The 19,352-nt window shown below is 36.7% G+C and overlaps 6 protein-coding genes and 1 pseudogene across 9 annotated transcripts; 2 read left to right on the top strand and 5 right to left on the bottom strand.

The window, feature by feature from the left end:
* Window positions 1-60: 60 nt before the first annotated feature.
* On the top strand, window positions 61-1,263 carry LOC104789645 (uncharacterized). Its single transcript, XM_019227945.2, has 2 exons — window positions 61-800; window positions 876-1,263. The coding sequence occupies exons 1-2, from the start codon at window positions 168-170 to the stop codon at window positions 1,161-1,163; spliced, it is 921 nt and encodes a 306-aa protein (XP_019083490.1). The 5' UTR covers window positions 61-167; the 3' UTR covers window positions 1,164-1,263.
* On the bottom strand, window positions 1,231-3,086 carry LOC104789652 (chloroplast processing peptidase). The gene is made up of 5 exons (XM_010515319.3): window positions 2,356-3,086; window positions 1,876-2,013; window positions 1,689-1,775; window positions 1,531-1,598; window positions 1,231-1,441 (listed from the first exon to the last, which is right to left on the bottom strand). Exons 1-5 carry the CDS (start codon window positions 2,857-2,859, stop codon window positions 1,330-1,332), a joined length of 909 nt encoding a protein of 302 aa, XP_010513621.1. The 5' UTR covers window positions 2,860-3,086; the 3' UTR covers window positions 1,231-1,329.
* Window positions 3,087-7,626: 4,540 nt separating this feature from the next.
* LOC109132231 (putative F-box protein At3g24580) lies at window positions 7,627-10,913 on the bottom strand. Its single transcript, XM_087509034.1, has 3 exons — window positions 10,667-10,913; window positions 8,200-8,516; window positions 7,627-7,989 (listed from the first exon to the last, which is right to left on the bottom strand). The coding sequence occupies exons 1-3, from the start codon at window positions 10,911-10,913 to the stop codon at window positions 7,627-7,629; spliced, it is 927 nt and encodes a 308-aa protein (XP_087365160.1).
* LOC147949831 (uncharacterized) lies at window positions 8,849-10,370 on the bottom strand (annotated as a pseudogene).
* An 889-nt stretch (window positions 10,914-11,802) lies between the features above and the next one.
* LOC104707630 (putative F-box protein At3g23420) lies at window positions 11,803-12,928 on the bottom strand. Of its 2 annotated transcripts, none has more exons than XM_087509032.1 (3): window positions 12,533-12,928; window positions 12,386-12,490; window positions 11,803-12,162 (listed from the first exon to the last, which is right to left on the bottom strand). In XM_087509032.1, the coding sequence occupies exons 1-3, from the start codon at window positions 12,926-12,928 to the stop codon at window positions 11,803-11,805; spliced, it is 861 nt and encodes a 286-aa protein (XP_087365158.1). The 2 variants fall into 2 exon arrangements, with proteins under 2 accessions (XP_087365158.1, XP_087365159.1); XM_087509033.1 differs by having other exon boundaries at window positions 11,803-12,251; window positions 12,533-12,901.
* A 291-nt stretch (window positions 12,929-13,219) lies between these two features.
* LOC109124573 (uncharacterized) lies at window positions 13,220-15,343 on the top strand. Its single transcript, XM_010515301.3, has 3 exons — window positions 13,220-13,580; window positions 14,546-14,655; window positions 14,811-15,343. Exons 1-3 carry the CDS (start codon window positions 13,428-13,430, stop codon window positions 15,220-15,222), a joined length of 675 nt encoding a protein of 224 aa, XP_010513603.1. The 5' UTR covers window positions 13,220-13,427; the 3' UTR covers window positions 15,223-15,343.
* Window positions 15,313-18,380, bottom strand: LOC104789636 (uncharacterized). Of its 3 annotated transcripts, none has more exons than XM_087457580.1 (11): window positions 17,981-18,380; window positions 17,713-17,907; window positions 17,563-17,647; window positions 17,401-17,476; window positions 17,143-17,299; window positions 16,962-17,064; window positions 16,761-16,870; window positions 16,564-16,653; window positions 16,394-16,474; window positions 15,584-16,309; window positions 15,313-15,491 (listed from the first exon to the last, which is right to left on the bottom strand). In XM_087457580.1, the coding sequence occupies exons 4-11, from the start codon at window positions 17,412-17,414 to the stop codon at window positions 15,399-15,401; spliced, it is 1,374 nt and encodes a 457-aa protein (XP_087313706.1). In that variant the 5' UTR covers window positions 17,415-17,476; window positions 17,563-17,647; window positions 17,713-17,907; window positions 17,981-18,380; the 3' UTR covers window positions 15,313-15,398. The 3 variants fall into 3 exon arrangements, with proteins under 3 accessions (XP_087313706.1, XP_087313701.1, XP_087313702.1); XM_087457575.1 differs by having other exon boundaries at window positions 17,143-17,319; window positions 17,981-18,335; XM_087457576.1 differs by having other exon boundaries at window positions 17,143-17,329; window positions 17,981-18,284.
* Window positions 18,381-19,352: the final 972 nt, after the last annotated feature.

Raw genomic sequence — 19,352 nt, 5'->3', positions numbered from 1 at the left:
TATAAACAATTAAAGAAATGAAAAAAAGAAAGCTTCAAAGGGGTCGTTTCTAAAATCCACTCTCTACGCCGTGTTCTCTTCTTGAATTATCTTCTTACACATAAAGTTTCTAAATCCATTTTTTTAATATTTACGTCGATCTCAAAAACACACAGAGAGAAGAAAAGATGATGGACGCTACGTCAGAATCAGAAAGAACAAGTTTGGACCTATCGATATCGTCACCTAAACAAGCTTACTACGTTGAGAGCCCTTCAAGCGTGTCTCACTTAGACGATGGTGATAAATCCTCATCCTCTGCTTCGCTTATTCAGGTTCATACCCCAAACTACACTATTCTCACTGAATCACGTCTCTCTTCTTCGAGCCGTACCTCCAATGGGACTAGTGGTATGGGATCTCGGTGGAAAGGAAGCTCCCGGAGGAGTAATATGTATTGGCCAGAGAAGCCTTACACGATTCATGAAGATGAAGTTTATGAAGAGAACAGAGGATTGTCAGTGCCACAATGCAGAGCTGTTTTGGTAGTGTTCGGGACTGTGGTTGTGTTCTCTGTTTTCTGCTCTGTTTTGTGGGGAGCTTCCCATCCTTTCTCAACTGTCGTCTCCGTCAAGAGCTTTAGCCTCCATAGCTTTTATTACGGAGAAGGAATAGACAGAACAGGTGTTGCCACCAGGATTCTGAGCTTTAACAGCTCAGTGAAGGTTACAATACACAGTCCTGCTCCTTACTTTGGCATCCATGTCTCTTCTTCTACCTTCAAACTCACCTTCTCCTCTTTCACCCTCGCCACTGGTCAGGTACTCAACTGTCTTAGATTAGACTCATTGCTCATATCATCATGGTAATCTGATTTTCGTGTTCTGGTTATGAAGCTTAAGAGCTATTACCAACCAAGAAAGAGCAAGCACATAGCCATTGTAAAGCTCACTGGCGCCGAGGTCCCTTTGTATGGAGCAGGACCACACTTAGCAGCTTCTGACAAGAAGGGTAAAGTTCCAGTGAAACTAGAGTTTGACATCAGATCGCAAGGTAATCTTTTGGGGAAGCTGGTCAAGTCGAAGCACGTGAATCACATCACATGCTCTTTCTTCATCTCCTCTTCCAAGACATCCAAACCCATAAAATTCTCTCACAAGACCTGTAAACTCGTTACAAAGTAAACACCTTTTCTATATTTCTTCATCCTGCTAATAAGAATTCAAATTTCTTTTCAATGCAACTTTGCAATTTTCAAATATGCAATTTTTTCCTTAATAGAAAGATACATGGTTTTCGTTTTTTATCTGCACAAGTGTTTAAAAGGAAGAATCAAAAGGTTTCAGTACTCTATTGCTTATCAACAGCACAACCACCTTCTAGTACTGTCCCGTTTACTCTGTTTGGTGGCCAATACCGAAAAACTGACCGTCCGATAATATTCTTCAAAGGCAGAGGACCCCTGAAACACAAGTGAATAAGGAACAATCCAAAAAGGAGCTAAATCCCATGATAGATATCTCAAAACCAGATAAAGAATATGCCTCTTACCACACGTGCGAATCATAACTGTTATTCCGGTTGTCACCCATCACAAAGACTGAATTTTCCGGTACCCTCTACAATGTTGAACAACCAAAATCAGAACAGAAGATAAACCAGAAGGTTTAGGTTTCAACAGTTGATTACAAAGCAGAGATGGTACTTACAACTGGTGTCATTTCATAACCAGGAGGCTCTAGGATGAATTTTTCATTTCGAGCAACACCATTAACCATCAGTTTCCCATTATGTACCTACGCGCATTACCCCAAAATCAAATAACCACCAGCTTCACTATCACAAGTCCTTCACTAGTGTACCACATGCTAATAGCCAGAATATGACCATACATACCTCTACAAGATCGCCTTCTTTCGCAACAATCCTTTTAATGAATACATCCGCATCAGTATACCCAACTTCTTGTAGAACTGGTGGACTTTTGAAGATTACAATATCGTTTGCACAAGGCTTCCTGAAATAATAACTCACCTGTAAAAACAAATCACCAAAACCCATCAATAAAATCGCTCTAGAGATGTAACCTTGACACTGTAAACAGTCTAAAGATGTAACCTTGACACTATAAACACTCTAAAGATGTAACCTTGACATTGTAATCTCTCTAAAGATGTAACCTTGACATTGTAATCACTCTAAAGATGTAACCTTTTACATTGTAATCTCTCTAAAGATGTAACCTTTTACATTGTAATCAAAACACAAAACCAACAATGTGAGAAACCTTGACATCATCATCCCATAACTTCCTAATCCCTTAACTAACATAGCTGATGATTCCAAAATTTGGTCTTTCACTAAGAAAACAAATACCTTCTCTGCAACCAATCTATCTCCAACATCAAAAGTAGGATACATGGACAAGGAAGGAATGTATCTAGGTTCTGCAATAACAGATCGAAACGCCAGGGACACAGCAATAGCCACGAACACAGTCTTCGCATCGTCAGACGTGAAATCAAGCCATTCAGGAAAAAGTCTGTTTTTTTCCTCCACTTCACTTTCACCATCATCACCACTGTCTCCGCCGTCGCCTCCTCCTCCTCCACCGCCGCCGCTGGAGTCTAACGACGGCGCAGACTTCGTTGTCTCACCTGAATCCTTGACCCCATGGCAACTGAGACTTCGCCGGTAGTTTCTACGGTTGAAATTTGTTGCTCGAGCATTGAAATTGAGACGGCGGGAAGAAAAAAGTTGGGATTTTGGGATGAATTGGACGGAATTGGGATTAGGGTTCCTGAAAAATCTGGAATTTGAATCAGATTTGAGGAAAGCTAGTGGTCGAGTAGAGAGGTGAAGAGATATCATCATCGTCATCAACTAAAAGCTTCAATTTTTTCTTTTTCCCGGTGAGGTTTATTTCGTCTGAAAAAAAAAAGGATAAATTAAAAAAGAAAGATACTTAGGAAAAATAGTAAAAATAACAAAGCTTCAAGCCTTCTTCAAGTGATGATATTATTACTTCTCTTTGATCTTTTTTCATATCTTTCGAAAAAAAATACATTAAAAAAGTTTGAGCTTACAAACTTCATTGAAAAAATCATAAGTTTATCTTTAAATAAAATACTAGATTAAGATCCGCACCAGTTTTAAAATTATTGAATAAATTTAAATTTAATAAAAAAATATGAATATCTTATTATATAAAGTTTGATGTCAAAATTACTTATTAACGAGATCGTGACACGTGTCAATTGTATCGATAAGATGTCGAGACGTGTCCAGATTACTGATTAACATGATCGCGACATGTGTTAAATTAACAATTTTAAATTTTGACATATGTAAAGTTAATCGCTAGAAAAAAAAAAGTTAAAAAAATATTTACCTAACAAAAAAAACTAATCCAAAAGCAAAAAATAAATATTTATCTATCACCATAAGGAAATAGAGCATATGTCTTATTAATAAAGATGTATATTAAGTAATGGTCGAAAATACTTGCAGATAAATCTCGTATAAGGTTGGATTTAACTATGCTTCATATATGGGTAGACAAACTAAGTCAATGTGTACGTACAATATTTAGATAATGTTACACATATATCTTCGACGACTTTCACCTATCTGACTATTTTCACATCTATAAATAATAGATATCGTATTATTTTAAAATTTTCATTGATTTTCATTGTCTAAAATAGTTTACCAAAATACAAGGTTCCAAAATTACAACTTCGCAACTTACACGATGGTCAAGACTTTTAATATGTTTGTCTTATACAATTTTGGATGACAAATCTATTTGTTTATTCCTTCTTTTTATTATTTTAATTTAATTATGTTATAGTATTTTTAGATTTTAGTTATATTCTTTAGTTAAATTTGATTTTCTTATTAGAAATTCCTTGATATTTTGAAATAATTTTTTTCTATTATTTTGAGTTTCTTTTTTTTTTTCAGTTAAAGATATGTAAGATCTTTATTTATTTATTCCTTTTAAAATAAATATTTTAAATTTCTTATGCTGTAGTATTTTAGATTTTTTTTAAAAATTATATTTTATATCTATAAATTATCTGAGACTCCTATATCATTGTGTATAATTTTTTATTTTTGTAACTATCTTTTAATTTCTGAAATTTTATTGGGTTGGTCATAAACTCATTTCAATCGTGTAGATATTTTTTCCTCAGTTTTTCATCCAAAATATTTTTTCAATAAACAGTTTTAGAGGTTAAACAAACTGTCCCTACAAACTTTAGTGGTGAAAAAAAACTACGTCAAAATGAAAGTAAAGAGACAAAAATTAGTTTAATTTGTTCACATATACATTTTATAGATAGTGATAAAGAGTGTATTTTAACAATAAAATATTTTAGCGTATAAGAACACATTATTAGTGGTAAAACATAGAGTAAAACTATACGTAGATGTTAATAAGATGACACTTTGACGGGTTGATTGCATGTAAAAAAATTTGTGAATAAGTTGTTGATTGTTTTAGAAATTTGACAATAATAATATTCATAATGGATAATGTTTAAAAAACATTTTGGTGGTCGATAATTTAGCTTTAGGTTATTGTAAGAATTGTAATAATAATTTATCTATTAAAGTAAAAATAGATAAAACTTCTTTCTAATTAAAAATATTTATCTTTTTATTTCCGAAAAATATATTTCACTTACAAAATATTATTTATACATTTTTGAAAAAAAATAATTTTATTAAATAATTTTAAAACCCTCACATTGTGTGGGTCCTAATCTAGTTTTGTTATAAAAGATCAACTTTTTAAAAAAAGTATATATATGTATATATACTTTATACCTTTTTAGTCAGGAAATATATTCATTTTTGCTTTAATACACGAATTTATATTTATATATTATGAATTTCTTAAAATAATAATTATAATAATCTAAAACTCAATTATTAATAATCAAAACTTTCGCCAAATACTCATCATTATTATAATTTTCATATCGCAAAACATGATTTCACAATCTCGTCTAAACTATGATTTCACAATTTTTTCACAATTTTGTTTACACGCAAACATGCCATCAAATCTCATTTTTATTAACATCTGATTTTACTACTAAAGATGTATTTTTACAATCAAAGATAATTTATTGTTAAAATAAAATTTTTATCACTGCAATGTTCCGGCCGTCACCTCTTAAGTGAGCTCCATGTCCTCTCTAGGCCCATGAACTCACTTTTATCCGACAGCCGGTACACTATGTTCGGGAGGACATCATGTCTAAGACTTGTTTACCGACCTTACAAATCACCATGTAATATTTCTTCATTTCTCACTCGCATAATTGCGACAATCACTTTTCCAAATCATGAAACTTTCAAAGCTTAAACATGATTAACTGTGGAGTTCTCTCATAATGGTTGACCAGAAAGATAAATGCACTTTGGTCACACAGGTGGACAAATCAAAAATACACATGACATATCAATTTCACCAACACGTCTCGCTTACATGTACCAATTTCACCTGAAATATCAATTTATCTTTCTGGTCATTGAAAATGAGCATGATCAGGTATCAATTTCACCAACACGTCTTGCTTACAGGTAGCAGGACTCAATTCTTTTGCTCCTACACAAACAAAAACCTACCTTCCCCTGCAAGGAACCTAACTCTGCAGGGTCGAATCGAAGCGGCTTTAGAACATAAAGCAGAAATCACAACGGTGCTTGAGAAATGGCGACGACAACAACAACAAATGAATCAATTCAACCCTTCGATAGTGAGAGGTGTCATGGAGAAGCTACGAATTCCCAGCGATTTCACGAAGCCCTAAAAGCATCAAATTGGATGATTGCACAAAAGATCTGCAGTGTAAAACAAAATCTGTTAGTAAAGTTTATTTTTATTTTTATTTTATTTTCGCGTAAAAATACGTTTCATCCGTGAAATATTTGAATGAGAAAAAGAATTTCAACATGGTGGAAAATGTTTTGATGTATTTTTGTGTTTCTAAAATCAAATGCACATCTTTTATGTTTCACATTATTATCTACATCACTATGCCATTAAATAGATAAAGCAATCTTTTTTAGACTAACCGATTTAATTAAACTAATCTTAAGTGTAAAACTGCAATGAAAAAAATGTATAAAAAATGATAATTATCAAAAAGTGTAGTTTTGGTGAAAACTTATAGGGAAAAATGATTGTCTAGGGTTTTCAAAAAATTCAATAACATGGATATCATGTTAAGATTGGAAATTGTCATTGGAAATTTTTAATAGGTGACAAAGTTTTTGTTTTTCAAAAAATTTAGATTGGTGAAAAGATTTAAAATTGTTTGGAAATTTTATTTATTTTTAAAAATATAGTGATAATTATTTTTTAATATACTTGAATAGTTATCGGATTTTTTAAACCGAAGAATAATTTTGTCAAAAAGTTAAATAGGTGAATAAGTTTAAATTGTTTGTGATATGTAATTTACTTTTATGATTATTGTGATAATTCATTCAATTAAATTTTTTAAATATAGTTGAATAGTCATTAGACTTTTTCAAAATAGGAGACTAATTTTAGCATTTCAAAAAATTAAATAAATGGTTTATAATTCTTTTGTGAAATGGAATAATAGTTGATTAAATCTTTCATTTTTAAAAGTTAATAGAAAAAAACATTGTCTCATATATCTCAATGGCATATATATGTAAATAATAATAAAAATGTTCAAAAAAGCGTTAGGCGTTAACTAGGCGGTGATCCAACGTCTAGCGCCTAGAACGCCTAATCGGAATCTAGGCGGTTTTAGGCGTTTACACTATAAACTAATATATATATATATATGATATTATATACATAATTATACAAAATATGTATAAGAATAATAAAAATATTAAGTCAAAAACAAAATAATAGATAAAAACATTATTTCAATTCATTTTAAATAACATATTAAACATTTATAATTATATTTATAGAAATAAATCTTATTAATTTTAAATTTGTGCAATTAAAGTTTTAAAAATACACTAAAATGATAATACTATAATTTTAGGCGGTCAAAGTAGTCATGTAGGCGGTGCTATAGCGCCTAGCGCCTAGACGGGGTGGAGGCGGACGCCTAAAACGTTTTTTTCGAATATTATTAAAAAGTAAAGGCATTTATTAAAAGGTACAATAGCTCTGTAATCAGGACACCATCGGGACACCATACATTATAGCATATTATCGTTGTTAATGTTTCTGCTACAGTTGAGTTTCAACAAAATTTCTATAGCTTTTTCGAACAGGCAATGTTTGGGCTCACGTGTGTAGTATATGTGTGTCTTGCCGGCGTCCTATATATGCATTAGACTCTGAACTGAGCAAGGGGTATTAAGAACAGAGTTTAACTCCAAGAAATCATTGAATCTTTAAAGTATTAGCAAGAAAATTAAAATAGCAAATGAAAGAATAAACAGAAACTTTTGCTATGAATCTACTATAACAGAAGAACAAGACAATTATATGAAACCAAAACATGGCAAACAGAAAAAACAAAGATGAGAAACAAAAAATTAATTAATCTTGTTCAAAGAACATTATAAAAGAGAAAACCAACAAGTAAATAATATGCAAGAATCAGACTGTATAGGCATTGTAAAATGGACTAATTAAAGTTGCACTAAACTAGGAATATAAGAGCACACAAGTGGATAACAATCTTTGACTTGAGATACTCCGAGATCGGCTTCTTTCAAGGATCCATCCACTCCAACGATGTAAGCTACATTGCGATTGCGAGTAGGGTTCATGAAACCTTCTTTGTCTTTAACGAAAATAACGGCGACTTTATTCTCCTCGTCGACGAAGAAACTCGCAGCTCTAACTTGAAACTGAAAGTGATAGCGAGTGAGTTGTCTCAATTTCACTGATAAGAACACCTTGCTGTTCCACAACACCCAGTTGGGCTGAATTTTCGTTGTTACCCAGATCTCTATCTGAAATCTATTCGGGCACTGAAACAAAACCGCAAGCTGTTCGTCTCTGACACTTGACAGACTGGCAGTATCTAAAGTTCCAAACTCAAAAGGCAGAGGCAAATGCGACCTAAAGCTCTCTCTCGTGAAATCAAAACAAACTAAGTCACGTCACTTAGTTCCATCAAGCCAGTATGTGTTTCCCTTGACAGAGACGCCACGAGTATTCTGAGCGTATATCTTCCATTCTGGAGTTACGTCAAGAACCTTCCATGAATCAGAGTTAATATCGTAGATTTTGAACTCAACATAAGTGGGAAAAAAATCAAGAAATCTCAAGATTTTGTAGCTACGGCATGATTTGCTGCTCTTCTCGTATCCGACTGCATACGTATACGAGTACAATTTGTGGGAATTATGTGTAGGGACGATCCAACGGGGTTGCATCCAATACGGGTTCCAAACCATAAGCTTAGTATGGTCATTAGTGATGCATAGCAATAAACCGTCGCAGTGAAAGATTTGAGATATATTGACTTCATCGTCTAAGCTAACAAGTTCACCTTCACGCTTTATACATGACTCTGTTATGAGCCGACTTTGATCTAGTGATTGGAGCCGTGATTGAAACTAGAACAAGAGAATAAAGCTAAACCTTCCCTTTAACCCAAGTCTCTTTCTAGAGAATTAGGTTAATTGTTGGAGGCTGAATTCTTATTGATCATAAGGGGTCTTTATATAAGACTCACGTACAAGCCGACTTACGTAATTAGAAAAGGAAAAGCACCAAAACCTTAATCTAATGTTAAAAGGAAAAGACTCCCAAACCCGATATTAAAACCAAAACCATTAAACCAACAAATCATCTAAACCATAACACATATCATTACTCCCCTCCTCCACTAGGAGCTTGTCCTCAAGCTCCAGCTTTAGGTTTCACTCCAGCACGTTCCACATATTCAACCAACTCCTCTTCTAATGGTTTATCTTCCTGATCCTCCCCATCCCTCACCAGCTGAATGTGAAACATAACCCGTTGACATGTATGTCCTGGTGTAAAAGGCTCGTCACAGTTGAAACAAAGTCCCTTTGCCTTTCTTTCCGCCAATTCAGAAATCGTTAGTTTCTTCCAAACCTGCTTATGCGGGGTTGTTTTGGTTTGAGGATACTCTTTTTCTTCCCCAACTTGAGCTACTTGGTTTCCTGTAGACCATGGCTTAGGACAAGAGGTTGGGTACCGTTGTGATGGAGCTGAATGTCCTCCAAACGTGTGCACCCGTCCATCTCCAACTATCTTATACTCATTATCCCTCGCATATTCCATGGCTTCAAAAATTGTCTCAGGCCTCAAATATTCCACTTCCTTGCGTAAATTATCAGTCAACCCTGCGCAGAACTGCCACAGTTGTTGATCTCTGGTTAATCGTGTCTGTCTCCCCAAGCATTCATCGAATTGATTGCAGTATTCATCGACCGTCCCCGTATGCCAGAGGTTACATAACTCGCCCACCGGATTAACAGCATCCGCTTTTCCAAACCTGCTCTTGCATATTTTTTTAAACTCGATCCATCTTAGCTTGTGAGTTACCAGCCTTCTTAAATTATTGTTCCAATGGTAGGCTTGTCCGGTGAGTACAAAAGTGGCCTGCCTAACCCGAGCATCATCATGGTAGATTCGCTGGTCCTCAAAATAGTCTTCACACTTCTGTAACCAATTCAATTGCGTTTGTAGTCCCGTCATAGGGTGGAAACTCTATCCGTGCAGGCGGTAATGAGAAACCTACATTTCTCCCACCTTTGAAGTCTTCCTCTCTGCCTCCCATCTCTCCTCGCCCCTGGAAGTCTCCTGCAAAGTAGTCGGAGTAGGCTTCATCACCAATTGGCCTCACAGGCCAGTCACCTCCACCATCCGCTCGCCTATGTCCTCTCTCATTACCTACAGAGCGCCCTGCCCAAGGACCACCGGTACAAGCACTCTTCTGTCCTCCTCGGATCACCCCTTCGTGTCCAAGGTACGTCCCTTTTTGTGGTGCTGTTTTGTCCATGGATGCGGAACCCTTCCCACCAAGCGTTTGATTTACGTGAGTCGCAGGGGATGTTGGCTCCAAACCCACGGTTTTGTTCGTCTTGCCAACTTCAAATCCTCCTGTAACTTCTGTTGTCTCTCCTTGGTTTTCTCCCACCACCGCTTTTGTCAAGTCCCTTCTGTTCCCTTGACCAGCTCTGGTTGCTTCCATCACGGTTAAGACTGTTTCTAGGGTAGCTTGTTGTGATGTCGTGGCTTGTTGTAGCTCACTAATCGCTGAGGACAAAGGAGCCAGCTGTTCATTGAACTCTTTCCTAAGCTCAGACATCTCTTTCATGAATTCCCTTTTTTGATCATCCATGAGCTGTGACATCTTTGTGAGAATTGCCGTGAATCCATCAAAGTCTCCCATCGGTTCGAACTGCACTGATACCAAGTTGTTATGAGCCGACTTTGATCTAGTGATTGGAGCCGTGATTGAAACTAGAACAAGAGAATAAAGCTAAACCTTCCCTTTAACCCAAGTCTCTTTCTAGAGAATTAGGTTAATTGTTGGAGGCTGAATTCTTATTGATCATAAAGGGTCTTTATATAAGACCCACGTACAAGCCGACGACTTACGTAATTAGAAAAGGAAAAGACTCCCGAACCTGATACTAAAACCAAAACCATTAAACCAAATCATCAAAACCATAACACATATCAGACTCATTGACTCAACGTCATTGTGAAGATTGACGCGCATCAGATAAACCCTAAAATCCATCATTATGATCATCATAAGCTCTCTTTCCTTCGCTGCTAGTTTTGCTTGATCGCCAAGGTGCTTCTTTGCAAAGCTCTCACCTTCGGATAAAGTGTTCCACTTTTTGCAAGTATATCGGACTTTTCTTAGAGATGTTAACGGAACCTTTGAGAGCACCTCCTCCGCCAAATCCTTTGGAAGATCAGACATCTTCGTCATTGTCTGAAGTCTCAACGAGGAACGTTGAGTTGTAGTAAATAAGTTAGGTTAAACCTTCAAAAGCACTTTCTAGGTTTCTTCCGCCTGTGGTTTTCGATTAATTGGACACATTGGCCAAAAGAATTCGATTACGAAAAGAAAAAGAAAAAAAAAAAGCTTAATCGAGTTGGTTCATGTCCACAAAATTGGACTTAAATGCCCAAAGACCAACTGAACATGTGACAAGACACGTAATCATCAATCAAATATAGAAAATAATTTTAAAGAGAATTGTAGGTTTTGATTCTTTCCATAAACTTAGAAAAGAGAAAAAAAATAATTCAGATTGTTGCTAACATTAAGTTTACTGCAGCCTGGTTTTTAATTGTTTAAAAAGAGCTTGAAACGTTGTTGATAATGTGCTATATATTGTGAAGCCAGTTGTTGCGTTTGCTCCAAAAGAGGAACACAATGATTTGGACAGCAAGACGTACGTTTGAGCACGATGTTCACTAGATGGATGCAGATATACTGACATGATTCGAGCAATAAGAGCATCCTAGTTGTGGATGGTGAAGAGGTTCCGGCAGAGTTTTGATTGGATGTCTCTCTTCCCATTTTTTTTTTTTTTTATGCGAACTGCATATACAAGTCATGCCTTGAAAGTTTCACTTCTTCGATTAATTTTAAGAAATTTTGTGATTTTTGATTGTTTCTAGAATTTAACTTTACTAGTTCTTTTTTTTTTTCTTTCATATGCATGGTTTTGTTTCAAATATTTTTCTTTCTTCATTGCATGGTTTCAATTTGATTAATAATCTCGTTCAAAGAACATGACAAAAGAGAAAATAAACTAGCAAATACGCAAGAGATAGACTATATAGGTATTTGTAAAAATGGACTAATCAAGTTGCACTGAACTTGGAACATAAGAGCACACGAGAAGGTAACAATGTTTGTCCGCAGATTCTCCGAGATCCGCTTCTTTCAAGGATCCGTCCGCTCCAATTATGTAAGCTACGTTGTGAGTTGGGTTTATGCGAGATTCTTTGCTTTTATCAAAAAACACAGCGACTTTCTTCTCCTCGTCAATGAAAAAACTTACATATGTAAGCAAAAACTGAAAGCCAGAGTTTATGAGTGGTCTCATATTCACTGCTAAGAACACTTTGCTGTTCCAAGACACGACATCAGGCTCAATTTTATTCGTTATCCATATCTCCAACATTTTTGTGTCCCAGTGCTGAAATAAAACCCCAAGCTGCTCCTCTCTGACACTACATATATAGACTCACAGTAGCTTTCCAATACCACTCGAACGGTACACGCAAACGCGGTCCAAATCTCTCGCTTGTGAAATCAAAAGAGATTAAGAAAGCATCATCTTGTGGAAGCTTCTTTCTTGCAAACCAATACGTGTTTCCCTTGAGAGAGATGCCATGGTCATAATAATATATAGTCCAGTCTGGAGTAACGTCGAGAACCCTCCATGAATCAGAGTTGAAGTCGTAGATTTTGTAGGATTTGATGCTCTTGTCGTATCCGAGAGCATACGAATACAAGTCAAATCCTCTGAACTTGTGTGCGTACTTGTTCCACGGCGGGGTTTGCTCCCAATACGGGTTCCAAACCTTAATCCATCGGGTTTGCCCCAAATACGGGTTCCAAACCATGAGCTTATTGTAGTCCTTAGTGATGCATAGCAATAGACCGTCACAGTGAATGACTTGAGCTACATCCACTTCATCTGAATCGTCTAGACCAATAAGTTTACCTTCACGCCGAATACATGATTCAACGTCGTTGTGAAGATTTACGCTCATCAAATAATAAACCCTTAAATCCATCATCATGATGACCATAAACTCTCTTTCCTTTGTTGCTTGTCGACCAAGGTGTTTCTTTTTAAAGAAGTAATCTTTGGATAAAGTGTTCCACTTTTTGCAAGTTGATCGGACTCTTCTAAGAGATGTAATCGGTACCCTAGAGAGCACCTCCTCCGCTAAATCCCTTGGAAGATTGGACATCTTCTTCATCGTTTCAAGTCTCAACCAGGATCAACGTAACGTAGTATAGAAGTTAGGTTATATACTCTCTCAACTCCTTTTGCTTATGTGATTCTCGAATTTTGGAAGAAAAACAAATTTTTTTATTTTTATTTATTTATGTTTTGGAAAAACGAGTTGTTTAGTTTGAAATTTCGTTTTTTTTTTTTTTGGGTCATATGTTGCCAACACAAAAAAAAAAAAAAAGTTTAAATATTAATGGGCCTAAGCCCAATAAAGAAGCCTATAATGATATTAACATCTTTTTCGAGTGTTGTTGTTTGACTCGGGAAAAAAATAAAAAAATGAAGAAAGGATTAAAGAGAAGAAGAAGACGTTTAGGAAGAAGAGGTTAAGCGCTGTGTCAACCTCTTTCCTCTTAACCAATCAAATTCGCCCTTCTCCTTTCCACGGCTGGTTCTCTCTCTCTCTTTATCGCGGCGACGGCGACGGCGACGGAAAATACGGCGACTGGTACATCATGTTGAAGCTTTGGAGATGGTACCAGCGATGCCTGACGGTTCATCCAGTGAAAACTCAGGTCATCAGTTCTGGGTTTCTTTGGGGATTCGGCGATGTCACCGCTCAATACATCACTCACTCCACTGCCAAAACTCGTCTTCTTCGTCTCACCGTTAGTCATTTCTTCCGATCTCCCTCTCCCTCTCTCTCTCTCTCTCTGACCTTCGATTTTTGTTTTCTTCAAATTGGGGATTCTCTTCCGATTCTTGATACTGTTGCGTGTTTCTTCTGGTGTTGATTTTACTGAAATTAGTTTAGGTTCATCTTCTGAGATTTTACTGCAATCAGTGTATTTGGGACATTTCACTGAATCGGTTAGTGTTTGAATTAAATGTATTGATTGAAGCAGCTCGTCCTTAGACCTTGATGCTATTTTTGGAGCTTTCTTGCTGTTACATATATCAAAGATTAGGTCATTCGTATAACAGCACTTTGATTCATTTGCTGGTTGACGATTAGAAACTTGCATTTACTTGTTTTCTGAGATCCCATGATGGTGTACTGTCGACCTAATGGCTTTGTCCAACAATCAGAGACGTTTTAGTGCTTAGGCCAGAACGTTGTTGGCACTACAGCTTCAGTTTTCTTTTTTGAAAGCTTAAACAAACAGCTCAGAAGAGGGATTCTATCTATGGTGATAGGTATACTTAAAAGATAATCGTGGAGCCAATGTGATTTTGTACATTATATTATCACTCACTATTTTGGTCCATTGGTACAGATGTTCATGCTGTAATGTATTTATTTCTTGATTAGCAACTGTAGCCTATTGCATAACTTCTATGGAATCATGAGATGTTTTATAGTTGTGACACCTTATGCTGCGAAACAACCTTTAGAATTCAAGAAACCACTAACTAAGCTCAGAGTCATTTGGTGCTTTGAGATGTTTTCTGGCTTATACCTTGATATTCGTTTTCCTTTAGAGGTGCATGGTATGTAGAAATCGGTTTTCCCATTTTAACAGATGATATCTATTTAAGTTTTGCCAATATATATTGCTTAGTTTTGGCTATATCTCGAGACTCTATTGACCTACCTCTGCTCCAGCACTAAAACAGTGTTCAATATTAACAGGACACAAATAAAGATGGTGACGCACATGCAGAATTCAAGGTCAACTGGAAGCGAGTAGCTATCACGAGCATGTTTGGGTTTGGTTTCGTCGGACCTGTTGGCCACTTCTGGTTTGTCTCCTTCTGATCTCAGATCATTTAGTTATAGCTTTTGTATATCCTATGCTGCGTCTCACCTAATCCAACGACACCGAATCAGATACTGAGAAAGAGTGGTTTGTAGATAGATTGATAAACCTGATATTGTTCTATTTTTGGTTGCACAGGTACGAAGGCCTGGATAAATTCATAAAACTGAAGCTTCGATATGTGCCAAAGTCAACACGTTTTGTAGCTGCCAAAGTTGCAATGGATGGTCTTATCTTTGGGCCTATAGATCTACTGGTGTTCTTCACATACATGGGATACGCCACAGGCAAGAACACAGCTGAAGTGAAAGAAGGACTCAAGAGGGATTTTCTTCCAGCTCTAGCTCTTGAAGGCGGAGCATGGCCGCTTCTTCAGATTGCAAACTTCAGATATGTTCCCGTGCAATACCAGTTGCTTTACGTCAATATCTTTTGCCTAGTAGACAGTGCTTTCCTCTCATGGGTCGAGCAACAGAAGGATGCAGCTTGGAAACAATGGTTTACTTCATTTCAACCACTGAAAGAACGAGGTGGCCACGGCGGAGTATGATCGTTTTCCCAAGTCATAAACTCTGAATGAAAACAAAAACGAGTGTAATTGGCGATTTTCAATAACGAAAGTTGCCTAGGATACAGATTCTTGATCAAATATTATTTCTTTTCACAAGAAATTTGGTACAAGTGAATAAATGTCTGTTAGAATTGAATGAATGCAACAGGATATGGCTAAAGAAATGAGCTATGACCGCCTCCGAGTGGTACTCTTGGAAGAAACACTGCAGATGCTTCAAGGCATGAACAATAACTGAGACCAATAGCCTGAAAAGCACACAGAAAATAATCAGTCTATGGTCCTTGGAGTTGTTAATTCTGACCCAAAAAAATGGTTTAAAAATGGAAATTTCACATACAGGAACGCCAAGGAGTGATCCACAGTGATTGACCAAGACAGGTAGGCTTCTCCTTGCTGCGGCTGGGATAAACTTTAAGGACCTGAGAGCTTTTTGTGAGGATGACGTAGAATGATTTGTGTTCAAGCATCTTGAAAGCTCTGCTAGATATAGCCAGTCGGATTCAACCATGTGCCGAACCTCCACTGATATAGCTGTTCTCACTGGACAATTTCCGCAGACCGCTTCATCACATTGGTGGTCACTCAAGTTCCATCTGATGAGAAACCGATTCATGAAGTAGAGATTTTGCCCTGGACGAAGATGTACTTTATCAGAGGAAGATGCAATGTTGGTTCCATGGTCTGGTTCATCCACTGATTTCTCTTCTGTTTTAGTTATGAACCTACTGGTTTCATCCCTCTGCAGTAGACCGATGGTTGTATAGGTTGATTCACTGATAAGACTGAGCTCTCTGGCTTTACTCAATACGGATTCAGATGCAACATCCAAAAGCTGAACTTCAAACAATCTGCTTGGGGCCGCATGGTCTGAAATAGATTTTGCTTCTGATATAATTTTTCCAAGGTCATCAGATGTCGGATTTTTCTGAGTTTCATTGAAGCAAACGTTCAAGAGTTCTGTCTTCGACGGTAAAGGACAGTCAGCAGAACAGGAGACTATAATTTTTGTACCCTTCGACCCTGGAGCCGGACTAAGGTGGCAACCAGCAGCTGTTAGAGATGTCTGAGTACCCCAAATGAAGCAAATGTCACTTAAAATAGTACAGAATAAAATCTAGAGGAGCAGAACAACATGAAAAATGCTTACCCTGCATGGACTTGAGCGGAGGTAGTTCAAAAGCAACTTTGAAGTGTTTCCTCTGATTGGTCTTTGCCGTTGAGAGATAAACTGGGGTTTCAAGAGCAAAGAAGAGTCAAGAAAATACCCAAAAGGATATGATAAATTTTCCAAAGAATAAAAACTGAAGATGTAACCACCTGCAGGACCGCAGCTAGATACTTTGACAGGCAAAACTCTTTAACTCCAGAAGGATTTAGTCTCTCTAGATCAAGAATAGCATACCCTTTCTGCCAATTACCAATATCAAAACAGATATGACTTTTTCACTTTTACCAATTCAGAAACCGTTTATACATATGATATGAGCTTATACATATGATACCCTCTCTCTTACATCTGTCACTGTTACAGTCTGATTGATTAAGTCTGTACAAATTTTATCGACAAATGAACGTGTTCTCCTGCATTCAGAAATGACTGCTTGCAGCTCTGATTTGAAGTTACCTGAAAAGAAAAAACAATAACTTATATTAGTCTCACACATCACCATCAAGCTTTAGAGAACAAGTCCGGTTTGATGTTTTGATAGACTTGCCTGATGGTAATTTTCCTATAGATGTTCGAATCCTATTCCGAACAAACAACTGACTACGGTTAGTAGGATCCTCAACCCAATCTTGTCTATCCCATTGACATATCTGCTAGTAAATAACATAAGAGTTTAATGACAACAACCATAAAACTAAACAACTTTGACTTTCTAGTTTCAAGAGAACCTTGTACATGTCTTCTTTCCACAAATCCAGCAGCGGACGCACTAAGAGAATAGATCGGTTCTTCATACGTTTTGCATCTAACTGCAGATTTTGGGAGAAAATTTCAGAAGCAAACGCTGTCCCCGCAAGCCCAAGTACACCGCTACTACGAGATAACCTGAGAATGAATAACTCAGCCTGCATCCAACTTCAGACAACATTTCATGAACATCTCAATATGACACCTTTCCTTGTCTAAAGTCTCAAAGAGCCATTTACCTGGTCATCTGCATGATGAGCTATAAGCAAGACCTCAATCTGTTGTCGAAAGCAAACATTCGAAATCATTTGATACCTACAAAGAGGGAAATCAAATAAACACCAAGTTTCTTTACAAGTGATGATTCAAATCAATGGAAATAAAAGGAAACATTGTAAAACCTCATTTCACGAGCTGCTTCTTGCAAGTGACCAAGCTTTGGTCTACCATCAACCCAATCACAACTTGCAATCTCACATCTGATTCCTATAAATTCTCCCCCAAGTTACTAAAACCAACTCAAAAAGGTTACATCTAATATTCATACTTACCCATTTCAGAAACTCTGTAACAGACAAGTTCAGCCTCATCTTTGCTCTCTTGTCTTAATCCATGATCCACAACTACAGCAACAAGTCCATCAATGAAACCATCTGACTTATTAACACAACCTAATCCTTCAGTTTTCCATTTTGCAGCTAGAACACAAAGCGCCATACTATCAGGACCACCTGAAACTCCCAAAGCTGAAACCACACAAAATTGTCAAAACATTAACCAATTGAATTGAAGGAACTATGAAAAAGATCAATAATTTACCAATTCGGTGGTGAGGTTTAAGTCCTGCCATGGCCATTCTTCTATTGAAAAGCTCCTTATACCTCGTTTCATCCACCGTCTCGGGAACACAGGCGTGTTTACAGAACAGTCGTGAGAATTTTGGGTGGCGGGATTGAAACGGATACGAATAAGTGAAAAGGGTTTTAGTAGAAAACGATAATGAAACCCTAGCAATAGAGTTCGAGAGTAAAGTCGAAGGCTTTCTTCCATTGGAGCATAGAGCTAGACCTCGCGCCATGTTACGAACGAGCCAACTCACCGAGTTGTGTCACTCCCGAGTTGTGTTTTATTCACTTTCAAAATTTGGCTTTTTTATTTTGCTAAAATAATCTCTAATGTCTTTTTATTTTATTTTTGGCCCTATTAAATTTGTAATCTTGTGATTTAGTTAGACTTTAATCATATTTGTAGCGGGAAAATAGCCATTTCATACCCGTACATTCCAAGAAAGTGTGAATTATTTTCTTTACAAACAACGAGTGCTAATTTAGACATGTATCCTAATACATTTCAATTTTCATACTTGTACTCACAAAATTGAGCCAATTGCTAAGTCCACGTTAACGGATTTAAGTCAACCGATAGAGATGGTGACTCAGAATCCACATGTGTATTGACTTGGCATCGAAATTGCAAAACGGCGTCGTTTTGGTACGTTTTCTTTACAAAAAAAATGTTGAAAATCCTCACACTCCCATGGGTCGAACCCTCGAACTCACATTGGCTTAGCGTAGGACTTAACTAGTTCATCCCACAACAATACTCGATATTATGATACAAGTTTATGCTTATAAACCTAAAAAAAAATTTATTCCCAATTAAATGAAACGCCGTCATTTTGAATTGAGGGAAAATTTGAAATCCTAGGGTTCTTCTCTCAAATCCCGATTTGTGTTTCTTCTTTCTTCTTCTCTCAAAACTCCTTATGTTTTTCAAATGGAAACTTATACCACAACATCTGCCCATAAATTCCTTCCCCTCTAAACTCACTCGACAAGTTAACAAAGAACTCTTCCGGATTACATGTTATAGTTATCGGTTCTGAACCTTCCAGATAAGCGATGTCACCTTTATGATCTTTTACCCAATATCCACCACTGTAGACATTGAATTTCACTTTGGTATCACTAGGACATCATGAAATCTAAGATCAAAACCTTAAAATAAACCTCAATTGAAATCAGACATTGAAATATACTTTGATTTACCTTATCTCTTCGTATCGTCCCACTCTTTCCTCTCTCCACTCGAATTGATCACCTTCATCGTCCATCTTCGTCGGTTATCTCGTCGCCGATTTGAGAGAAGAAGAAGGAAGAAACACAAATCGGGATTTGAGAGAAGAACCCTA

Source organism: Camelina sativa, chromosome 1 (assembly GCF_030686135.1).
Source record: "Camelina sativa cultivar CO46 ecotype springtype chromosome 1, ASM3068613v1".
NCBI classification, from domain to species: domain Eukaryota; kingdom Viridiplantae; phylum Streptophyta; class Magnoliopsida; order Brassicales; family Brassicaceae; genus Camelina; species Camelina sativa.
This window is presented reverse-complemented; position numbering and strand designations above follow the sequence as displayed.

Coding starts and splice junctions, on each gene's coding strand:
- LOC109132231 (XM_087509034.1), bottom strand. CDS start 10,913: ATGTCTGATCTTCCAAAGGATTTGGCGGAGGAGGTGCTCTCAAAGGTT. Junction 8,517..10,666: donor CAATGACGTTGAGTCAATGA/GTCTGATATGTG, acceptor GGCTCATAACAG/AGTCATGTATAAAGCGTGAA. Junction 7,990..8,199: donor TTAACTCTGATTCATGGAAG/GTTCTTGACGTA, acceptor AGAGACGAACAG/CTTGCGGTTTTGTTTCAGTG.
- LOC109124573 (XM_010515301.3), top strand. CDS start 13,428: ATGTTGAAGCTTTGGAGATGGTACCAGCGATGCCTGACGGTTCATCCA. Junction 13,581..14,545: donor CTCGTCTTCTTCGTCTCACC/GTTAGTCATTTC, acceptor CAATATTAACAG/GACACAAATAAAGATGGTGA. Junction 14,656..14,810: donor GGACCTGTTGGCCACTTCTG/GTTTGTCTCCTT, acceptor TTGGTTGCACAG/GTACGAAGGCCTGGATAAAT.
- LOC104789652 (XM_010515319.3), bottom strand. CDS start 2,859: ATGACGATGATGATATCTCTTCACCTCTCTACTCGACCACTAGCTTTC. Junction 2,014..2,355: donor ATAGATTGGTTGCAGAGAAG/GTATTTGTTTTC, acceptor TTGTTTTTACAG/GTGAGTTATTATTTCAGGAA. Junction 1,599..1,688: donor GTTATGAAATGACACCAGTT/GTAAGTACCATC, acceptor TCAACATTGTAG/AGGGTACCGGAAAATTCAGT.
- LOC104789636 (XM_087457575.1), bottom strand. CDS start 18,239: ATGGCGCGAGGTCTAGCTCTATGCTCCAATGGAAGAAAGCCTTCGACT. Junction 16,654..16,760: donor AGACTGTAACAGTGACAGAT/GTAAGAGAGAGG, acceptor GGTAATTGGCAG/AAAGGGTATGCTATTCTTGA. Junction 15,492..15,583: donor GATCACTCCTTGGCGTTCCT/GTATGTGAAATT, acceptor TGTGCTTTTCAG/GCTATTGGTCTCAGTTATTG.
- LOC104789645 (XM_019227945.2), top strand. CDS start 168: ATGATGGACGCTACGTCAGAATCAGAAAGAACAAGTTTGGACCTATCG. Junction 801..875: donor TCACCCTCGCCACTGGTCAG/GTACTCAACTGT, acceptor CTGGTTATGAAG/CTTAAGAGCTATTACCAACC.
- LOC104707630 (XM_087509032.1), bottom strand. CDS start 12,928: ATGTCCAATCTTCCAAGGGATTTAGCGGAGGAGGTGCTCTCTAGGGTA. Junction 12,491..12,532: donor GGCAAACCCGATGGATTAAG/GTTTGGAACCCG, acceptor CCGTGGAACAAG/TACGCACACAAGTTCAGAGG. Junction 12,163..12,385: donor TCAACTCTGATTCATGGAGG/GTTCTCGACGTT, acceptor AGAGAGGAGCAG/CTTGGGGTTTTATTTCAGCA.